This window comes from Salvelinus namaycush, unplaced genomic scaffold (genome assembly GCF_016432855.1).
Source record: "Salvelinus namaycush isolate Seneca unplaced genomic scaffold, SaNama_1.0 Scaffold661, whole genome shotgun sequence".
NCBI classification, from domain to species: Eukaryota; Metazoa; Chordata; class Actinopteri; order Salmoniformes; family Salmonidae; genus Salvelinus; species Salvelinus namaycush.
Window position 1 is genome coordinate 17501 of NW_024061377.1, and position 24335 is coordinate 41835.

Here is a 24335-nt window from a genome sequence, read left to right on the forward strand (position 1 = left end):
CTAGACAGCCTGACAGCCTGCAAAGAGTCAAATCTTATTAAAATCACACTGATATTCTTTGGTGGTGAAAATAGTGGCAGAATATTTATTCTAAATTTTCAGATACATCAGTGTCCTGAAACCTGCCATATCTATTCATAAATTAATGTTTCATTATTTGAAATGACAAAATATTAAAGTATTGCTTGTGGATTTAAACATGTATAGTACAAATATTTGAGTAGACTGACCAGACCAGTTTAAAAAGCAGTATCAGTCAAAAGACAGACAGTGAGGTATCAGATTTAGATTGTATTGAGTATACAGTCCACACCATATCTATTTTGACAGTGAAGCTAACATTTTAAATGTGGCTCTATACTCCAGCATTTTGGATTTCAGATCAAATGTTTCATATGAGGTGACAGTATATAATGTCACCTTTTATTTGAGGGTATTTTAATACAAATCTGTTTCACCATTTAGAAATGAAAGCACTTTATGTATATGAACACAATGACTACATCAAGCCTGTGATCGAGAAAGATCATGAATGAATCATGAGTAACAATGAGTGAGAGAGTTACAGAGGCTACAACAAAACATGCTAACCTCTCACCATTACCAATAACAGAGGCTACAACAAAACATGCTAACCTCTCACCATTACCAATAACAGAGGCTACAATAAAACATGCTAACCTCTCACCATTACCAATAACAGAGGCTACAACAAAACATGCTAACCTCTCACCATTACCAATAACAGAGGCTACAACAAAACATGCTAACCTCTCACCATTACCAATAACAGAGGCTACAACAAAACATGCTAACCTCTCACCATTACCAATAACAGAGGCTACAACAAAACATGCTAACCTCTCACCATTACCAATAACAGAGGCTACAACAAAACATGCTAACCTCTCACCATTACCAATAACAGAGGCTACAACAAAACATGCTAACCCCTCACCATTACCAATAACAGAGACTACAACAAAACATATTAACCTCTCACCATTACCAATAACAGAGGCTACAACAAATCATACTAACCTCTCACCATTACCAATAACAGAGGCTACAACAAAACATGCTAACCTCTCACCATTACCAATAACAGAGGCTACAACAAAACATGCTAACCTCTCACCATTACCAATAACAGAGACAACAACAAAACATGCTAACCTCTCACCATTACCAATAACAGAGACTACAACAAACCATGCTAACCTCTCACCATTACCAATAACAGAGACTACAACAAAACATGCTAACCTCTCACCATTACCAATAACAGAGGCTACAACAAAACATGCTAACCTCTCACCATTACCAATAACAGAGAATACAACAAAACATGCTAACCTCTCACCATTACCAATAACAGAGGATACAACAAAACATGCTAACCTCTCACCATTACCAATAACAGAGGCTACAACAAAACATGCTAACCTCTCACCATTACCAATAACAGAGGCTACAACAAAACATGCTAACCTCTCACCATTACCAATAACAGAGGCTACAACAAAACATGCTAACCTCTCACCATAACCAATAACAGAGGCTACAACAAAACATGCTAACCTCTCACCATTAACCTCAAATAAAAGGTGACATTCTGTACTGTCGCCTAATATGAAACATTCTATCTCAAATCCAAAATGCTGGAGCATAACACCACATTTAAAACTGTAAGCTTCACTGTCCAAACACATATGGTGTGGACTATGTGTGTCTGGTAAACACATGTGGATCTGGTGAACAGTTATCACTTGTTGACCAACTACAGGAATACTGACCTCAGAGTCTCCAGTTTACAGTGGGGATTCCCCAGTTCAGCAGAGAGCAGCTTCACTCCTGAATCCTTCAGGTCATTGTTACTCAGATCCAGCTCTCTCAGGTGTGAGGGGTTTGACCTCAGAGCTGAGACCAGAGAAGCACAGCCTTCCTCTGTGACTAGACAGCCTGACAGCCTGCAAAGAGTCAAATCATATTAAAATCACACTGATATTCTTTGGTGGTGAAAATAGTGCAGTATATTTTTTCAAAATGTTTAGATACATCAGTGTCCTGAAACCTGCCATATCTATTCATAAATGAATGTATCATTAGTAGAAATGACAAATTATCAAAGTATTGCTTGTAGAGAGAAACATGTATAGTCCAAAAATGATGCAGAATAGTTAATCCATGCTTTTGTTGCTTCTAGGTTGGACTACTGCAATGCTCTACTTTCCGGCTACCCGGATAAAGCACTAAATAAACTTCAGTTAGTGTTAAATACGGCTGCTAGAATCCCGACTAGAACCAAAAAATTTGATCATATTACTCCAGTGCTATCCTCTCTACACTGGCTTCCTGTCAAGGCAAGGGCTGATTTCAAGGTTTTACTGCTAACCTACAAAGCATTACATGGGCTTGCTCCTACCTATCTCTCTGATTTGGTCCTGCCGTACATACCTACACGTACGCTACGGTCACAAGACGCAGGCCTCCTTACTGTCCCTAGAATTTCTAAGCAAACAGCTGGAGGCAGGGCTTTCTCCTATAGAGCTCCATTTTTATGGAATGGTCTGCCTACCCATGTGAGAGACACAGACTCGGTCTCAACCTTTAAGTCTTTACTGAAGACTCATCTCTTCAGTAGGTCATATGATTGAGTGTAGTCTGGCCCAGGAGTGTGAAGGTGAACGGAAAGGCTCTGGAGCAACGAACCATCCTTGCTGTCTCTGCCTGGCCGGTTCCCCTCTTTCTACTGGGATTCTCTGCCTCTAACCCTATTACAGGGGCTGAGTCACTGGCTTACTGGTGCTCTTTCATGCCGTCCCTAGGAGGGGTGCGTCACTTGAGTGGGTTGAGTCACTGATGTGATCTTCCTGTCTGGGTTGGCGCCCCCCCCTTGGGTTGTGCCGTGGCGGAGATCTTTGTGGGCTATACTCGGCCTTGTCTCAGGATGGTAAGTTGGTGGTTGAAGATATCCCTCTAGTGGTGTGGGGGCTGTGCTTTGGCAAAGTGGGTGGGGTTATATCCTTCCTGTTTGGCCCTGTCCGGGGGTATCATCGGATGGGGCCACAGTGTCTCCTGACCCCTCCTGTCTCAGCCTCCAGTATTTATTCTGCAGTAGTTTATGTGTCGGGGGGCTAGGGTCAGTTTGTTATATCTGGAGTACTTCTCCTGTCTTGTCCGGTGTCCTGCGTGAATTTAACTATGCTCTCTCTAATTCTCTCTTTCTCTTTCTCGGAGGACCTGAGCCCTAGGACCATACGTCAGGACTACTGGGCATGAAGACTCCTTGCTGTCCCCAGTCCACCTGGCCGTGCTGCTGCTCCAGTTTCAACTGAAGGCCAGAAAGATCATCAAGGACAACAACCACCCGAGCCACTGCCTGTTCACCCCGCTATCATCCAGAAGGCGAGGTCAGTACAGGTGCATCAAAGCGGGGACCGAGAGACTGAAAAGCAGCTTCTATCTCAAGGCCATCAGACTGTTGAACAGCCACCACTAACATTTAGTGGCCGCTGCCAACATACTGACTCAACTCCAGCCACTTTAATACTGGAAAATTTGATGTATCAATTTATCACTAGCCACTTTATATAATGTTTACACACCCTACATTACTCATCTCATATGTATATACTGTACGCTATACCATCTACTGCATCTGCCATCTTGATGTAATGCATCACTAGCCACTTTAACTTCCCTAGGGTAGGGGGCAGCATTTGGAATTTTGGATGAAAAGTATGCCCAAATTAAACTGCCTTCTACTCAGGCCCAGAAGATAGGATATGCATATAATTAGTCGATTTGGATAGTAAACACTCTAAAGTTTCCAAAACTGTTAAAATAATGTCAGTGAGTATAACAGAACTGATTCTGCCTGTGATTATTATTATTTGACCATGCTGGTCATTTATGAACATTTGAACATCTTGGCCATGTTCTGTTATAATCCCCACCCGGCACAGCCAGAAGAGGACTGGCCACCCCTCATAGCCTGGTTACTCTCTAGGTTTCTTCCTAGGTTTTGGCCTTTCTAGGGAGTTTTTCCTAGCCTGCATTGCTTGCTGTTTGGGGTTTTAGGCTGGGTTTCTGTACAGCACTTTGAGATATCAGCTGATGTACGAAGGGCTATATAAATACATTTGATTTGATTTAGTACAAATATTTGAGTAGACTGACCAGACCAGTTTAAAAAGCAGTATCAGTCAAAAGACAGACAGTGAGGTATCAGATTTAGATTGTATTGAGTATACAGTCCATACCATATCTATTTTGACAGTGAAGCTAACATTTTAAATGTGGATCTATACTCCAACATTTTGGATTTCAGATCAAATATGTCATATGAGGTGACAGTATATAATGTCACCTTTTATTTGAGGGTATTTTAATACATATCTGTTTCACGTTTTAGAAATGAAAGCACTTTATGTATCTAGTCCCCCTATTTGAAGAAGTCTTAAGTATTCTGACCAATTCACTTAAAGTGTATTAAAGTAGTCAAAATTGGTTGTAAACTAGTTGGTTGCATTTGCAGTTTGTTTTGGTTGTGTTTTGGGTTTGTTTTGCCCAATAGTAACTGAATGGTGGATGATGACTGGAATAATTTTCTGTTTAAGTTAGTAGATAACATGCTTCCAAACAATACTAAATTAATCCTGATGATGCCATGATTAAGAAACAATATTAATGAATCATGAATAATAATGAGTGAGAAAGTTACAGAGGCTACAACAAAACATACTAACCTCTCACCATTACCAATAACAGAGGCTACAACAAAACATGCTAACCTCTCACCATTACCAATAACAGAGACTACAACAAAACATGCTAACCTCTCACCATTACCAATAACAGAGGCTACAACAAAACATGCTAACCTCTCAACATTACCAATAACAGAGACTACAACAAAACATGCTAACCTCTCACTATTACCAATAACATAGACTACAACAAAACATGTTAACCTCTCACCATTACCAATAACAGAGGCTACAACAAAACATGCTAACCTCTCACCATTACCAATAACAGAGGCTACAACAAAACATGCTAACCTCTCACCATTACCAATAACAGAGGATACAACAAAACATACTAACCTCTCACCATTACCAATAACAGAGGATACAACAAAACATGCTAACCTCTCACCATTACCAATAACAGAGACTACAACAAAACATACTAACCTCTCACCATTACCAATAACAGAGGCTACAACAAAACATGCTAACCTCTCACCATTACCAATAACAGAGGCTACAACAAAACATGCTAACCTCTCACCATTACCAATAACAGAGGCTACAACAAAACATGCTAACCTCTCACCATTACCAATAACAGAGGCTACAACAAAACATGCTAACCTCTCACCATTACCAATAACAGAGGCTACAACAAAACATGCTAACCTCTCACCATTACCAATAACATAGGCTACAACAAAACATGCTAACCTCTCACCATTACCAATAACAGAGGGGGTATGATCCTTGTTCCTCTGTAACTTTCTCATTCATCATCATTCACGATTCATTCCTGATTATTCATAATCATGGTAGCATCCACATGAATGTAGAAGTGTTCAGAAACATATTCTATTCTTACTGACAATACAAGTGAAGTGACTCCAAAATGACAGGACAATATTCACCATTCAGTTTCTATTGGAAAAATATAATCCAAAACAAAACCAAAACAAACTGCAAATGAATTCAACAAGTTAGTAGAATCACAAGCTTGATGTAATCACTGCAGGCATGGAATTTGGGACAAAAAACTACACTTATGACTACTTTAATACAATATAAGTGAATTTGTCCAAATAATTAAGACTTCTTCAAATGGGAGAACTACGTACAGAAAGTGATTTCATTTCTAAACTGTAAAATACATGTTTAAATACATTTAAATAAAAGGTGAAATTCTCCTAATATGAAACGTTCTATCACAAATCCAAAATGCTGGAGCATAGCACCAAATGTAAAACTGTAAGCTTCACTGTCCAAACACATATGTTGTGGACTATGTGTGCCTGGTAAACACATGTGGGTCTGGTGAACAGTTATCACTTGTTGACCAACTACAGGAATACTGACCTCAGAGTCTCCAGTTTACAGTGGGGTTTCCCCAGTCCATCAGAGAGCAGCTTCACTCCTGAATCCTTCAGGTCATTGTTTCTCAGATCCAGCTCTCTCAGGTGTGAGGGGTTTGACTCCAGAGCTAAGACCAGAGAAGCACAGCCTTTCTCTGTGACTCCACAGCCTGACAGCCTGACAAAGAGATCATCATGACTTCGTTAATTTAACACCAGTAGTGTAGAAGGACAATGGCAGATGCATTTGGTTTATTCTCCTAAACAACATATAGATTCATCTTCCGTCTGTTAGAATTGTACGGTCATAATGTTATACTAATGTGAAAATCAATGAATTTATTCAATATGTTATTCAATACAATATCATATACATATTATAATACACATTTTTCTCTAAACTGAATATTTCTTCCTGATGATTAGTTCTTATATGTCATTTTATTTACTCACAGAACAGCTCTGGAGGCTTTGACCACTGGCAGCAGCCTCAGAAGACCTTCCTCTGATCTGGAGTATTTCTTCAGGTCAAACACATCCAGCTCCTTTTCTGAAGTCAGCAACACAAAGACCAGAGCTGACCACTGTGCAGGTGAGAGTTCTTCTTCTGAGAGACTTCCTGATCTCAGGTAGCTTTGGATCTCCTCCACTAGAGAATGGTCATTCAGTTCATTCAGACAGTGGAACAGATTGATGTTCCTCTCTGGAGAGGGATTCTCCCCGATCTTCTCCTTAATGTACTTGACTGTTTTATCATGGGTCTTTGAGCTGCTTCTTGTTTTTGTCAGTAGACCTTGTAAGTGCTTCTGATTGGACTCCAGTGAGAGGCCCAGAAGGAAGCGGAGGAACAGGTCCAGGTTTCCCGTCTCATTTAGTAAGGCTTTATCCACAGCACTTTTGTAGACAGTAGATTCAGACTTGTCTCTGAACAGCGCAGAAAGCTTCCTGGACGTTGATTGCGGTTCGGCCATTAGATTCTCATTGTTGTTGATGAATGAGAGGAACACATATACAGCAGCCAGAAACTCCTGAATGCTCAGATGAACAAAGCAGTACACCTTGTCCTGGTACAGCCCACATTCCTCTTTAAAGAGCTGTGTGCACAATCCTGAGTACACGGAGGCTTCCTTGACATCAATACCAGCCTCTTTCAGGTCTTCTTCATAGAAAATCAGATTGCCATTCACAAGCTGCTGAAAAGCCAGTTTTCCCAGTGACAGAATGCTCTCTTTATTCCAGTGTGGACCTGTCTCTTCTTTCCCAAGATACTTTTCATTCTTCTGTTTGGTATGAAACACCACAAGGTGTGTGTACATCTCAGTCAGAGTCTTGGGCATCTCTTCTCTCTTATGTTTCAGCATGTGTTCAAGGACTGTTGCAGAAATCCAACAGAAGACTGGAATGTGGCACATGATGTGGAGGCTCCTTGATGTCTTTACGTGTGAGATGATTCTGCTGGCCAGGTCCTCATCACTGAATCTCTTCCTGAAGTACTCCTCCTTCTGTGGGTCATTGAACCCTCGTACCTCTGTCACCTGGTCAACACACCCTGAAGGGATCTTATTGGCTGCTGCAGGTCGGGTAGTTATCCAGAGGAGAGCAGAGGGAAGCAGATTTCCCTTGATGAGATTTGTCAGCAGAACATCCACTGAGGTTGACTCTGTGACGTCACAACAGATCTTGTTCTTCTGGAAGTCTAGGGGCAGTCGGCACTCATCCAGACCGTGAAAGATGAACAGAACTTTGTACTTGTTGTAGATGGAGATTCCTGATTGTTTGGCTTCCTTTGAGAAGTGATTGAGAAGTTCAATGAAAGTGTGTTTTTCCCCTTTCAGCAAATTCAGCTCCCGGAATGGGAATGAAAATACAAATTGGACATCCTGATTTGCTTTTCCTTCAGCCCAGTCCAGAATGAACTTCTGCACAGAGACTGTTTTTCCAATGCCAGCGACTCCCTTTGTCAGCACAGTTCTGATAAGTTTGTCTTGTCCAGTTAAGGGTTTGAAGATGTCGTTACATTTGACTGCAGTCTCTGGTCTTGCTTGTTTCCTGGTTGTTGTCTCAATCTGTCTCAGCTCATGTTCATTATTGACCTCTCCTGTTCCACCCTCTGTGATGTAGAGCTCTGTGTAGATCTTATTGAGAAGTGTTGGGTTTCCTTGTTTAGCGATCCCCTCAAATACACATTGAAACTTCTTCTTTAGATTAGATTTGAGTTCACGTTGGCAAATCACAGCAAGCTCATCTGAATGAAGAAATAACAGAGGATATTAATATTACGTCTGTTTTAATGACTACACTATTGTAACACGGTTATAACGTTTTACATTATAATAATTTATTATCTTAACTGGCTGTATAAATGTGTAAATGTTTTCATAATGCATTACAGACTGGTGTGACTGATTATATTATTATTGGTATTATTGATGGTATTATTAATGTTGTCTCTCTCTCTCTCTCTCTCTAAATTAGTCACCACAACACATCCCTGCTGCTACTTGATGAGGTCACTAGGTGTTGTGTTAAGGCTGCTACAATATCATTGAGTTACACAGCTACTTTAGCTGTACTTTAGCTACAGCTTTTAAATGTTATAAAACAGCATTCAACATGAGGCAGACAGATCTTACATTTCTCCAGTGTGTCAGCAAGCTCCTTCTGGTTCATTTTCCTCAGGACGTGCAGTGTGATCTTCAGAGCCCCCTCTCTGGCACTGCTCTCCTGCTTCTCATCTTCAGCATCCACCACTTCCTTATCCTGATTCTGACTCTCAAAGCCTTCTGGGAGTTCTGGACTAAGAATCCTCTTGAACATCTTCAGCTCGTTCTTTACAAATGTCACAATATTCTTTTCAAGCATCTGAAATAAATAAAGTAAATAAGTTAAAATTAGCGATATTAATGCTTTCTCATTAACACATTAATGAATGATTGACAGATCAACTTTACTTGAGGTAAACAAAAACAAATGTACATAACAGGACCACATACACTGAATATGGAGGCCAGGTCTGTTTGATGACTCTGGGAAGACTGACCACTGATAATCTCTGACTCTGATCTCTCCTGTTGGTTTCTGTGGACAAAACATGAGATTACATCTCCTCATCCAGGGAGTACACACACACACACACACACACACACACACACACACACACACACACACACACACACACACACACACACACACAGGGAATGTTGTGTTTGTTTAATCTTGTTTTAGGACTATGAAAATGGACAAAAGGATTAGCCTATGGATTATGAAAACAACAAAAATAAATGGGAAAATGGGAGATGAGAAATGACTAGAGACAGTGTTGTTTAACTCACTGACCATGACTCATGAGTTCTTCTTACCTTTGTTCAGTAGAAAAGTCTCCCTCTCTAAAGAATATAGGTTGAACCATAGACTGGTCACTCTTCATGGACACACAGCTGGGTACAGGGGAGGCTGGTCTCTCCTGCTTGATTGGACTTCAACACAACAGAGACAAACATTACATCTCTCATCTACTCTGAGCTCAGATGGGGAAACAGAAGAAGAGTTTCATTCCAAAAAGCTATATATCCATTTTCAGAAATGTTCGAAAATTAGCTTTTATTGTTTATTAAAGAAGTTATGTTTATATTTTTTTGCTAAATGAGGAGATGGCACGTGGGTACCTGCTTCTATAAACCACTGAGATGGCACGTGGTGGGTACCTGCTTCTATAAACCAATGAGATGGCACGTGGTGGGTACCTGCTTCTATAAACCAATGAGATGGCACGTGGTGGGTACCTGCTTCTATAAACCAATGAGATGGCACGTGGTGGGTACCTGCTTCTATAAACCAATGAGATGGCACGTGGTGGGTACCTGCTTCTATAAACCAGCGCGAACTGCGTCACAAACAGCTTCTAGACGCTCGTTGGCTCGTGCGAGCAGTGTGTCATTTTTAATAACGAAATTCATTTAGCGACGCGAGCGTTGTAGTCAGCCTCGCTAAAAGGCTGGTGTCGTTACTCTGCCTTCTCCGGGGACATGTTGAGGTAAATTTACTAACCGGGAGGGTTGAATTATGTAATTTATTGGTGGGCTGGAAAACACACTCTTGTCTTTTATATTCCGAGGTTGTTTACTCACAATATCAGATATTAAGATGATTTTTATAATGAATGTTTACTGAGGTTGAGGCTCTGACTAGTGATTATTTAGCCGGTGTTCAATACCTGCTATTGAGGCGCCCTGAAAATAATATTCAAAAGATTGGTCCTTGAACACAGAGGGGTTAAACACTAAAGTTACCGTCCATCTAGTGAAGAGAGGAGAACCGGACAGAGGTATCCAGCATCCGTCAACGAGAGAATGATGTATTGTTAGCTAAGTTAACTAGGATGCTGCTGGTATAGTAGCTAGCTAGCTTACCGAGCTGTACCGACTAGCTTGGCTAGCTAGCAGGACGTTCTGTACCTTGTCTCGATGAAAATGACGAATCCGGTGAACCACAAAATGAAACAAGAATAGAGAGTGAAAAGGATCTGGCTACACTCATACTGTCCCTGAACGTAAAGAAAAAAAGCAAATTGACCACTGAACTTCGGTGTCTCAAAACTGTAGTGAACTCCGTCGTTATTCCCCAAGATCACCTCAGACAACTCTGCGCGTAACCGGACAATATGCTTGGCGCCACACCGAACGGCGACGCGGACAGTTCTGTACGGGGACGCGGACAGATCTGTACGGGAACGCGGACATGAGCAGTGCAACACAATCAACTAAACCCAGTCTTTACAGCGGGTTACATTAGTAATATTCATTTTTTATTATTATTTTAAACAAACATTCAACGTTTTTTATAACAATGTTTTGAGATCTGGACCCATATCGCCAAAGTGTCTCAGAGTAGAAAATTGGTCGTATAAGTGCTGAGAATAAAGACATTTTACACTTATGGGTATACATTAAAGCTATGCATGAAGTCTCTAGTCCCACCTAGTCGTCAGATATTCAGGACACCTCGTGAGCTGTCCTAAGTAGTTAAGAGTTAACAGCAGGTGTCTTGATAATACTATTGAATAATGCAGTGAGTCAGTGGTTCCTGCGCCACATGTAATTGCTTTGTAGTAGTTAAAAATAATGTTTTATATTTCTATAATGATCAATCCATAAATAATATAGACCTACATGCAACAGTATGTCTTGTGCTTTTGACAATGATTCATGTATAATAATTGTGTATAACAAGTGATACCATGTATGTCTGCATTGAGTTTTGACTTTATTTTAGCAGATGTACTAATGCCTATTTCTGAAGATTAACTCAGGTTTTTGCCTACTGGCTAAGGAGTTGGAACTGTGACCGAAAGTGGCTGGTTCGAATCCCAGGCCGGGCGCTGGGAAAAACAGGTGGAATTGATCTGACCACTGGAGGGCTGCTGGGTTCACATCCTCAAAACATTCACCTTTTGTTGATCAGAACTCGAGAGGCTCTTCTTCACTGAACCCAAAAATATATATGACTTTTAGTGGTTCCATATATTAAGGAAGTGATAGAAGCCTTTTTGGTTCTATAAGGAACCTTCTTTTCTAAGAGTGTATAATAAACACGTTTTTCTTTTGATTATTTAATTATCTACATCATGTTATTTCAAGTTCTCCCTTTGGAGCGCAACATCACATTGTTAAAAAACAATCCTAAATTGGGCATGGCTATAAATTGGGCAATTGAAGGCATCTAGGGCGTAATATGTGTTGGATGAAAATGAACATTGTATGCAACGTTGTAGGCAACATTATTGGCAAGGGACTTGATGCCTACTATGCCAAAGATATTTAGAGTTGTTAAACGGGTGTGAAGAGTGTGTTGATATAACGGTTATATTGTCAAAATTCTGCTTGTAACAACAATCAGAATTGGTAAAAACAATATGCATTCCATTATATTAGGTAATAATTAAGAGTAGGCAAAGTGGTTTTGTCATGTAAAAATTCTATCAAATGTCTTACATTGCAACGAGTACAGTCAGGGTGGCGCGGAACCCCTTCAGTACCTCCACAGACCCCGGACTGAGAACCCCTGCAGTACCTCCACAGACCCCGGATTGAGAACCCCTGCAGTACCTCCACAGACCCCGGATTGAGAACCCCTGCAGTACCTCCACAGACCCCGGATTGAGAACACCTGCAGTACCTCCACAGACCCCGGATTGAGAACCCCTGCAGTACCTCCACAGACCCCGGATTGAGAACACCTGCAGTACCTCCACAGACCCCGGATTGAACCCGGTCTAAAAGTCTATGTATCTATTTAGCAGATTTAAAGTTTATATCCTGAAATTCTACACATTTTGTCATGGGATGCAGAGAACCCCTGATTTAGCAGATGCTCTTATCCAGAACGATTTACAGTTTGTGCATTCATCTTAAGATAGCTATTTATTTTGGAAATAAACTTTATAAATTATTCATAAAATGATCATCTTACCTCTTAGCTTTGGTGTCATGTCCCTCAGAGAGATGAATTTTAGAGGCAGGGCCCCCCTCCTCTCTCTCCCCAGAGAGACTCATTTTAGAGCACTGACCCCTAAACAGAGATCCAGCATGTTGGTTGTGGTTAACACAGTGACAACTAAACAGAGATCCAGCATGTTGGTTGTGGTTAACACAGTGACAACTAAACAGAGATCCAGCATGTTGGTTGTGGTTAACACAGTGACAACTAAACAGAGATCCAGCATGTAGGTTGTGTTTAACAGTGACAACTAAACAGAGATCCAGCATGTTGGTTGTGTTTAACACAGTGACAACTAAACAGAGATCCAGCATGTTGGTTGTGGTTAACACAGTGACAACTAAACAGAGATCCAGCATGTTGGTTGTGGTTAACACAGTGACAACTAATTATTGAAGGTCAATTGTTCTCTCTTATTCATCATCTCTTAGAAATTTAACATTTACTAACAGATACATCCAAACAGTCAGGTGATTTAATGCATCACATCAACATGTAGTTGTGACTGATATTTTTCACCTTTTCTCCATGTGGTGGAACTAATAATAATTATAATAATAATATAATATGAATAATCAAAATATTAATAATAACAATAGTAGTAATAATAATATAACATTAATAATAATAATGTCTCACTTTCTCTTTTAATAATTTCTCTCATTCTAGTGTGTTGCTTTGTTCAACAGGTCTGATATTATTCTGCTGTTACTGAATTCAGTTCATAATAACTATGTTAAGAAAAGTCTGTTCAGTGGTTTCATACCAAACTACACAGGAAGCAGGAGCTCATTGTAATTTAGAAAACAACAAATGTTCTGATATTCTGAAAGATGATTTAGAACTATGATACATTCACATTTTGACAAATTGTAAAATAACCACAGTAAAACACTCAGATCTAACAGTCCATTTAACCTGGGACAGGTACGTGACAGTTCAATCATACAAAATGGCGCTAACTGGGCGTAGGCAAGTCAATTTCAATAACATATTGTTCATATATCGTATTATACGATTCGTATATCGTCATTCACTATACTAAAATAAAACCATACAAGTAATGTCTCTACACACTTTACAATAATCCCTGGGGAGATTCTTACCTTGTAGCCTGAATTCACAACCAGAACATGTCAAGTCATTGAGATATTTTCCGTTCTCCTGAGAGAGCACCTTCCTGATGACAAGTGGCTCTGTATCTATGTTCTAGGTACAGTTGATCTTTGGATGTAATAATATCTGGTCAAAGTCTAGTGACACAACACCATAGTATATCATAAACATAACAGCAGTTTAACCTTTGGCCAGTAAAGGACATGGAATACTATAAAACAGGGTTCGTCAACTAGGTTTGGTTTCGGGACAATTTATTTCTGAGTTAAAGTCGGCGGGCCAGAACATAATTAGCATATCATATTAGCACAATGAATAGGCTACACTACAAAATGAACAACATGTTTAACACATTTGATTAGTACATAATACATTCAGTTACAATAAAATAATTTAGATCTTATTAAGTTAATAAAATCAGCAAAATCTCTATTAAATTATAATTCTTTGTTTATTTCTCTGTGTGTTGATTGGTGGGGAAAAACAGCTCTAGTCCACACTACTTTTTTAAACGTCAACATTCATTCAGAACAATTAGCTGGATAGTGTTATGTGGAGCAGCACAGGGGAACCCAAGAGCAGACTCAGACCAGGAAACTTATAGTGTTAGGTGGAGCAGCACAGGGGAACCCAAGAGCAGACTCAGACCAGGAAACTGATAGTGTTAGGTGGAGCAGCACAGGGGAACCCAAGAGCAGACTCAGACCAGGAAACTGATAGTGTTAGGTGGAGCAGCACAGGGTAACCCAAGAGCAGACTCAGACCAGGAAACTGATAGTGTTAGGAGGAGCAGCACAGGGGAACCCAAGAGCAGACTCAGACCAGGAAACTGATAGTGTTAGGTGGAGGGGAACCGAAGAGCAGACTCAGACCAGGAAACTGATAGTGTTAGGTGGAGCAGCACAGGGGAACCCAAGAGCAGACTCAGACCAGGAAACTGATAGTGTTAGGTGGAGGAGCACAGGGGAACCCAAGAGCAGACTCAGACCAGGAAACTGGATCAATAAACCAAAATATGTATTGCCAAACAGGGACAGATGGAGTGCAGGCCAGAGGAAGCTCGGGTCGGTTGTAGGAAACCAGATGTGGAGGCTGAGGTTGGAGTGAGCTGGGTTGAGACACGGTAAACAGGTCCGGAGGGAAATCCAAGGGAGTGATGGTGAGCTGAATCCAGAACAGGGTAGCAGGGTGGTGAGATGTGGAACAGGAGACTGGGACCGGAGTCAGAGCGGCAAAACTGCAGTGAGAGGATAAACAGCGTCAGGCAGGGAAACAGGCACAGCAGGGTAACAGGATCTTGAATAATCATAAATAGCTAGAAGCGTAAACTGTCTGAGCAGAGATTACGATCTGGCAGAGTGGAAGTGGCAGGACTGAGTATTTGTAGAGGTCTTGATTATGGAACGGGTTGCAGCTGGTGGGGATCTGCTCTGACTCCAGCACACCTGTCTCCATCCACACAATCACACATAGAGGGAGAGAGAGAGAGAGAGTGTGTACTGGGGGAGTGGCTGCAGGTCAAGAAGACACCGGATGAACACAAGAGGGCATAGCAGGAGCAGATGTGACAGATAGCAAGAGAACATGTCGCTCTCAAAAAGTAGCAAAAGAAATGTGGATAAAGAAAATCGAAGTTTCAGGGAAGAACGGACAGAGAGATATGCATTCATCTAACCATCTATCTCCATACAGACAGAGAGATATGCATTCATCTAACCATCTATCTCTATACAGACAGAGAGATATGCATTCATCTAACCATCTATCTCCATACAGAGAGATATACATTCATCTAACCATCTATCTCCATACAGACAGAGAGATATGCATTCATCCAGCCATCTATCTCCATACAGACAGAGAGATATACATTCATCTAACCATCTATCTCCATACAGACAGAGAGATATACATTCATCTAACCATCTATCTCCATACAGACAGAGAGATATGCATTCATCTAACCATCTATCTCCATACAGACAGAGAGATATGCATTCATCTAACCATCTATCTCCATACATACAGAGAGATATGCATTCATCTAACCATCTAACTCCATACAGACAGAGAGATATGCATTCATCCAGCCATCTATCTCCATACAGACAGAGAGATATACATTCATCTAACCATCTATCTCCATGCAGACAGAGAGATATGCATTCATCTAACCATCTATCTCCATACAGACAGAGAGATATACATTCATCTAACCATCTATCTCCATACAGAGAGATATGCATTCATCTAACCATCTATCTCCATACAGACAGAGAGATATGCATTCATCTAACCATCTATCTCCATACAGACAGAGAGATATGCATTCATCTAACCATCTATCTCCATACAGACAGAGAGATATACATTCATCTAACCATCTATCTCCATACAGACAGAGAGATATACATTCATCTAACCATCTATCTCCATACAGACAGAGAGATATGCATTCATCTAACCATCTATCTCCATACAGACAGAGAGATATGCATTCATCTAACCATCTATCTCCATACAGACAGAGAGATATACATTCATCTAACCATCTATCTCCATACAGACAGAGAGATATGCATTCATCTACCCATCTTTCTCCATACAGACAGAGAGATATGCATTCATCCAGCCATCTATCTCCATACAGACAGAGAGATATGCATTCATCTAACCATCTAACTCCATACAGACAGATATGCATTCATCTAACCATCTAACTCCATACAGAGAGATATGCATTCATCTAACCATCTATCTCCATACAGAGAGATATGCATTCATCTAACCATCTATCTCCATACAGAGAGATATGCATTCATCTAACCATCTATCTCCATACAGACAGAGAGATATGCATTCATCTAACCATCTATCTCCATACAGACAGAGAGATATACATTCATCTAACCATCTATCTCCATACAGAGAGATATGCATTCATCTAACCATCTATCTCCACACAGACAGAGAGATATACATTCATCTAACCATCTATCTCCATACAGAGAGATATGCATTCATCTAACCATCTATCTCCATACAGACAGAGAGATATGCATTCATCTAACCATCTATCTCCATACAGACAGAGAGATATCCATTCATCTAACCATCTATCTCCATACAGACAGAGAGATATGCATTCATCTAACCATCTATCTCCATGCAGACAGAGAGATATGCATTCATCTAACCATCTATCTCCATACAGACAGAGAGATATGCATTCATCTAACCATCTATCTCCATACAGACAGAGAGATATACATTCATCTAACCATCTATCTCCATACATACAGAGAGATATACATTCATCTAACCATCTATCTCCATACAGACAGAGAGATATACATTCATCTAACCATCTATCTCTATACAGACAGAGAGATATGCATTCATCTAACCATCTATCTCCATGCAGACAGAGAGATATGCATTCATCTAACCATCTATCTCCATACATACAGAGAGATATGCATTCATCTAACCATCTATCTCCATACAGACAGAGAGATATACATTCATCTAACCATCTATCTCCATACAGACAGAGAGATATGCATTCATCTACCCATCTTTCTCCATACAGACAGAGAGATATGCATTCATCCAGCCATCTATCTCCATACAGACAGAGAGATATGCATTCATCTAACCATCTAACTCCATACAGACAGATATGCATTCATCTAACCATCTAACTCCATACAGAGAGATATGCATTCATCTAACCATCTATCTCCATACAGAGAGATATGCATTCATCTAACCATCTATCTCCATACAGAGAGATATGCATTCATCTAACCATCTATCTCCATACAGACAGAGAGATATGCATTCATCTAACCATCTATCTCCATACAGACAGAGAGATATACATTCATCTAACCATCTATCTCCATACAGAGAGATATGCATTCATCTAACCATCTATCTCCACACAGACAGAGAGATATACATTCATCTAACCATCTATCTCCATACAGAGAGATATGCATTCATCTAACCATCTATCTCCATACAGACAGAGAGATATGCATTCATCTAACCATCTATCTCCATACAGACAGAGAGATATCCATTCATCTAACCATCTATCTCCATACAGACAGAGAGATATGCATTCATCTAACCATCTATCTCCATGCAGACAGAGAGATATGCATTCATCTAACCATCTATCTCCATACAGACAGAGAGATATGCATTCATCTAACCATCTATCTCCATACAGACAGAGAGATATACATTCATCTAACCATCTATCTCCATACATACAGAGAGATATACATTCATCTAACCATCTATCTCCATACAGACAGAGAGATATACATTCATCTAACCATCTATCTCTATACAGACAGAGAGATATGCATTCATCTAACCATCTATCTCCATGCAGACAGAGAGATATGCATTCATCTAACCATCTATCTCCATACATACAGAGAGATATGCATTCATCTAACCATCTATCTCCATACAGACAGAGATATGCATTCAATTCAATTCAATTCAAGGGGCTTTATTGGCATGGGAAACATGTGTTAACATTGCCAAAGCAAGTGAGGTAGATATTATACAAAAGTGAAATAAACAATACAAATTAACAGTAAACATTACACATACAGAAGTTTCAAAACAATAAAGACATTACAAATGTTATATTATATATATACAGTGTTGTAACAATGTACAAATGGTTAAAGCACACAAGTTAAAATAAATAAGCATAAATATGGGTTGTATTTACAATGGTGTTTGTTCTTCACTGGTTGCCCTTTTCTTGTGGCAACAGGTCACAAATCTTGCTGCTGTGATGGCACACTGTGGAATTTCTCCCAGTAGATATGGGAGTTTATCAAAATTGGATTTGTTTTCAAATTCTTTGTGGATCTGTGTAATCTGAGGGAAATATGTCTCTCTAATATGGTCATACATTGGGCAGGAGGTTAGGAAGTGCAGCTCAGTTTCCACCTCATTTTGTGGGCAGTGTGCACATAGCCTGTCTTCTCTTGAGAGCCATGTCTGCCTACGGCGGCCTTTCTCAATAGCAAGGCTATGCTCACTGAGTCTGTACATAGTCAAAGCTTTCCTTAAGTTTGGGTCAGTCACAGTGGTCAGGTATTCTGCCACTGTGTACTCTCTGTTTAGGGCCAAATAGCATTCTAGTTTGCTCTGTTTTTTTGTTAATTCTTTCCAATGTGTCAAGTAATTATCTTTTTGTTTTCTCATGATTTGGTTGGGTCTAATTGTGCTGTTGTCCTGGGGCTCTGTGGGGTGTGTTTGTGTTTGTGAACAGAGCCCTAGGACCAGCTTGCTTAGGGGACTCTTCTCCAGGTTCATCTCTCTGTAGGTGATGGCTTTGTTATGGAAGGTTTGGGAATCGCTTCCTTTTAGGTGGTTGTAGAATTTAACGGCTCTTTTCTGGATTTTGATAATTAGTGGGTATCGGCCTAATTCTGCTCTGCATGCATTATTTGGTGTTCTACGTTGTACACGGAGGATATTTTTGCAGAATTCTGCATGCAGAGTCTCAATTTGGTGTTTGTCCCATTTTGTGAAATCTTGGTTGGTGAGCGGACCCCAGACCTCACAACCATAAAGGGCAATGGGCTCTATGACTGATTCAAGTATTTTTAGCCAGATCCTAATTGGTATGTTGAAATTTATGTTCCTTTTGATGGCATAGAATGCCCTTCTTGCCTTGTCTCTCAGATCGTTCACAGCTTTGTGGAAGTTACCTGTGGCGCTGATGTTTAGGCCGAGGTATGTATAGTTTTTTGTGTGCTCTAGGGCAATGGTGTCTAGATGGAATTTGTGGTCCTGGCGACTGGACCTTTTTTGGAACACCATTATTTTGGTCTTACTGAGATTTACTGTCAGGGCCCAGGTCTGACAGAATCTGTGCAGAAGATCTAGGTGCTGCTGTAGGCCCTCCTTGGTTGGTGACAGAAGCACCAGATCATCAGCAAACAGTAGACATTTGACTTCAGAGTCTAGTAGGGTGAGACCGGGTGCTGCAGACTGTTCTAGTGCCCGCGCCAATTCGTTGATATATATGTTGAAGAGGGTGGGGCTTAAGCTGCATCCCTGTCTCACCCCACGACCCTGTGTGAAGAAATGTGTGTGTTTTTTGCCAATTTTAACCGCACACTTGTTGTTTGTGTACATGGATTTTATAATGTCGTATGTTTTACCCCCAACACCACTTTCCATCAATTTGTATAGCAGACCCTCATGCCAAATTGAGTCGAAGGCTTTTTTGAAATCAACAAAGCATGAGAAGACTTTGCCTTTGTCTTGGTTTGTTTGGTTGTCAATTAGGGTGTGTAGGGTGAATACATGGTCTGTTGTACGGTAATTTGGTAAAAAGCCAATTTGACATTTGCTCAGTACATTGTTTTCATTGAGGAAATGTACGAGTCTGCTGTTAATGATAATGCAGAGTATTTTCCCAAGGTTACTGTTGACGCATATTCCACGGTAGTTATTGGGGTCAAATTTGTCTCCACTTTTGTGGATTGGGGTGATCAGTCCTTGGTTCCAAATATTGGGGAAGATGCCAGAGCTAAGGACGATGTTAAAGAGTTTTAGTATAGCCAATTGGAATTTGTTGTCTGTATATTTGATCATTTCATTAAGGATACCATCAACACCACAGGCCTTTTTGGGTTGGAGGGTTTTTATTTTGTCCTGTAACTCGTTCAAGGTAATTGGAGAATCCAGTGGGTTCTGGAAGTCTTTAATAGTTGATTCTAGGATTTGTATTTGATCATGTATATGTTTTTGCTCTTTATTCTTTGTTATAGAGCCAAAAAGATTGGAGAAGTGGTTTACCCATACATCTCCATTTTGGATAGATAATTCTTCGTGTTGTTGTTTGTTTAGTGTTTTCCAATTTTCCCAGAAGTGGTTAGAGTCTATGGATTCTTCAATTACATTGAGCTGATTTCTGACGTGCTGTTCCTTCTTTTTCCGTAGTGTATTCCTGTATTGTTTTAGTGATTCACCATAGTGAAGGCGTTGACTCAGGTTTTCCGGGTCTCTATGTTTTTGGTTGGACAGGTTTCTCAATTTATTTCTTAGATTTTTGCATTCTTCATCAAACCATTTGTCATTGTTGTTCATTTTCTTCGGTTTTCTATTTGAGATTTTTAGATTTGATAGGGAAGCTGAGAGGTCAAATATACTGTTAAGATTTTCTACTGCCAAGTTTACACCTTCACTATTGCAGTGGAACGTTTTACCCAGGAAGTTGTCTAAAAGGGATTGAATTTGCTGTTGTCTAATTGTTTTTTGGTAGGTTTCCAAACTGCATTCCTTCCATCTATAGCATTTCTTAATGTTACTCAGTTCCTTTGGCTTTGATGCCTCATGATTGAGTATTGCTCTGTTCAAGTAGACTGTGATTTTGCTGTGGTCTGATAGGGGTGTCAGTGGGCTGACTGTGAACGCTCTGAGAGACTCTGGGTTGAGGTCAGTGATAATGTAGTCTACAGTGCTACTGCCAAGAGATGAGCTATAGGTGAACCTACCATAGGAGTCCCCTCGAAGCCTACCATTGACTATGTACATACCCAGCGTGCGACAGAGCTGCAGGAGTTGTGACCCGTTTTTGTTGGTTATGTTGTCATAGTTGTGTCTAGGGGGGCATATGGGGGAGGGAATGCTGTCACCTGCAGGCAGGTGTTTGTCCCCCTGTGTGCTGAGGGTGTCAGGTTCTTGTCCAGTTCTGGCATTTAGGTCGCCACAGACTAAAACATGTCCCTGGGCCTGGAAATGATTGATTTCCTCCTTCAGGATGGAGAAGCTGTCTTCATTAAAGTATGGGGATTCTAGTGGGGGGATATAGGTAGCACACAGGAGGACATTTTTCTCTGTTAAGATAATTTCCTTTTGAATTTCTAGCCAAATGTAAAATGTTCCTGTTTTGATTAATTTAATGGAGTGAGTTAGGTCTGCTCTATACCAAATTAGCATTCCCCCTGAGTCCCTTCCCTGTTTCACACCTGGTAGTTTGGTGAATGGGACTACCAGCTCTCTGTAACCTAGAGGGCAACCAGTGGGTCCGTCTCCTCTGTACCAGGTTTCTTGCAGGATGACAATGTCTGCATTACCGATTTCTTTGGTGAAGTCCGGGTTCCTGCTCTTTAGGCCAAAGGCAGATGACCTCAGGCCTTGGATATTCCAGGATGATATAGTGAAGGCTTTTTGTTCCATAAAGTGTCCAATGTTGTTGGTCGTGGTTTGGCCTCAGGCCAGTAAGTGTGAGCAGAGCCTGCTGAGCATCTGGTACATGCCGTTGGCTTGGGCGAGTGTAAGAGTGGGGGTTGGGCCTGTTTGCCCGCTCACTACCTGGGCGTATGTGTGACTTCCATGTTGATGCCCTCTTTGCGGGGGTGGGGTGCATGGGGTGGGCAGGAGTGGCATAGGTCTGATCTGAGGGGGCCTAAATTGGGTGTGGGCATGGTTGATGTGGGGGGGTGTTGATTGGTTGGGGTGGGGGTGTGTCTGGGGGTGCTGTGGTCTGGATGTAAGTCCTCTTGGCGTGGGTCCTCTATGTGTAGGTCCAGGGGGGGGTCCTGAAGGTCTTGGAGGGTGTCTCGCTGGTCTGGGTGGGGTGTCTATTGATCTGTTGCTCCTGTGTGAAGTGTTGGGGCTGCGTTTGAGAGCGATGTCCTTTAGAGTCCGGGCAAAGGTGGGCACTGCTGCCTTGTAGAGGTGGACCTGGTCATAGAGGCTGTTCAAGTCCAGGGTGGAGTGATGGGCCAGAAAGACATTTGGTTTTGAGGCACAGTCACGGGAAATGCTTGCGTTTACCCGCTGTATTGTAGCAGGGTGGAAGTCTTTTCGTGGTAGCAGGGTGGAGATAACCACTTGTGCGTTGGGGAAAGTAGAAGAAGCTTTTTCAATCACTCCCTTCAGTGCTGTGGCCACCCTTTCCTGCTGTGCTCTCAGGTCGTTTGTGCCTGTGTGTATTATTATGTGGCTAGGTGAGCCTAGTTTGTCCTCAGACAGAAGGTCTAGGGCGCACTGGGTGTTTGGACACCAGAGTTTAGACACACTGTGTTTGGGGAAAAAAAAAAATTCTTCTATATATTTCCCATTTGAGTCCATAAGGAGGACAATCTGTGTCTTGTGTTTGTCCTCAGTGGGTGTGGGGGGGTTATCAGGGTGGCTGACAGGGGGGGTGCTCAGAGGGGGTGAGAGCTGCTGGGCTTGGGGTTTTTCTTTTGTCTGTTCTGCTGTGATGTCGACTCTATGGTCAGGGTCTGGTGTGGACTGTTCTGCTGTGGTGTTGAGACTTTTATTTATTTATTTATTTTTTATTTTTTTTATTTTTTTATTCATTTATTTATTTATTTTCTCCCCTTTTCTCCCCAATTTTCGTGGTATCCAATCGCTAGTAATTACTATCTTGTCTCATCGCTACAACTCCCGTACGGGCTCGGGAGAGACGAAGGTTGAAAGCCATGCGTCCTCCGAAGCACAACCCAACCAAGCCGCACTGCTTCTTTAACACAGCGCGCCTCCAACCCGGAAGCCAGCCACACCAATGTGTCGGAGGAAACACCGTGCACCTGGCCCCCTTGGTTAGCGCGCACTGCGCCCGGCCCGCCACAGGAGTCGCTGGAGCGCGATGAGACAAGGATATCCCTACCGGCCAAACCCTCCCTACCCCGGACGACGCTAGCCCAATTGTGCGTCGCCCCACGGACCTCCCGGTCGCGGCCGGCTGCGACAGAGCCTGGGCGCGAACCCAGAGACTCTGGTGGCGCAGTTAGCACTGCGATGCAGTGCCCTAGACCACTGCCCCACCCGGGAGGCCCGGTGTTGAGACTTTTGTCGGGTGCTGAGGTGGGCTGTTCTGCTGGCTTCTCTGTGGGGATGGCCACCTCCCTAGTGGGTTGTTCTCTGTCACATGCCATCCCCCTCCACCTCTCCTCCAGCAGTCTGATCCTCTCCTCCATCCCCCTCTCCCTCTCCTCCAGCAGTCTGATCCTCTCTTCTTGTGCTCTGTTCTGCTCCTGCTCCTGCTTCTGCTCTTTCTCCTGTTGAAGTTGTCCCACCACTGTCCAGAGTGCAGATATGTCTCTCTCCACCTCCAGCACTCCGGGTCTGGTTAAAGGGGTGTTGTTGTGCTGGACTGTTGTCTGGGTCTGTGCTGACTGGAGTGTAATCACCTGCTGTTCCAGCTCCACCTGCCTTACCTCCAGCTGGGTGAATTTATCCTTCATTTCAATGAGGGAGAAGTACTCTGTGCTGGGAGGTTGACTGTCTGCTGAGGGTTGCTCGTCTGTGGGGTTATATGATGATGATGATGAAGAGGTCTGGTCTGACCCGCTTGGGGTGGGGGTATCTTTATCAAGGGAGAGCTTCTCCAGCTGGGCTAATTCTTTGATTAGGTGAAAGTCCAGCTGAAATTGTTTGGGGTTGCCCTGTACCAATACTGTTCCAGACTTATAAAGATTTATGTTAGCTGACTCCTCGTCCTCGTTGTCAAGAATCCTGAGTTTCCACCCCTCGTTAACCCCCCCTCTCTTAACAGAGGGGTAGTGTGCTAATATAGCACTGTGCCATGCCAGGGGATGGTTTGTGTGGAAGA

At 41.7% G+C, this 24335-nt stretch overlaps 1 protein-coding gene across 1 annotated transcript in view; it reads right to left on the reverse strand.

The window, feature by feature from the left end:
• LOC120042371 (NLR family CARD domain-containing protein 3-like) overlaps window positions 1–9149 on the reverse strand; it is a gene marked incomplete at its 3' end in the record, with an annotated part of 10949 nt that extends 1800 nt beyond the window's left edge. Inside the window, exons 1-5 of the mRNA XM_038987199.1 lie at window positions 9103–9149; window positions 8743–8971; window positions 6563–8354; window positions 6114–6287; window positions 1847–1970 (exon numbers count right to left, since the gene is read on the reverse strand). Of these exons, the coding sequence (XP_038843127.1) occupies window positions 1847–1970; window positions 6114–6287; window positions 6563–8354; window positions 8743–8971 (2319 nt within the window). The remainder of the gene's footprint in view (window positions 1–1846; window positions 1971–6113; window positions 6288–6562; window positions 8355–8742; window positions 8972–9102) is intronic.
• Window positions 9150–24335: the final 15186 nt, after the last annotated feature.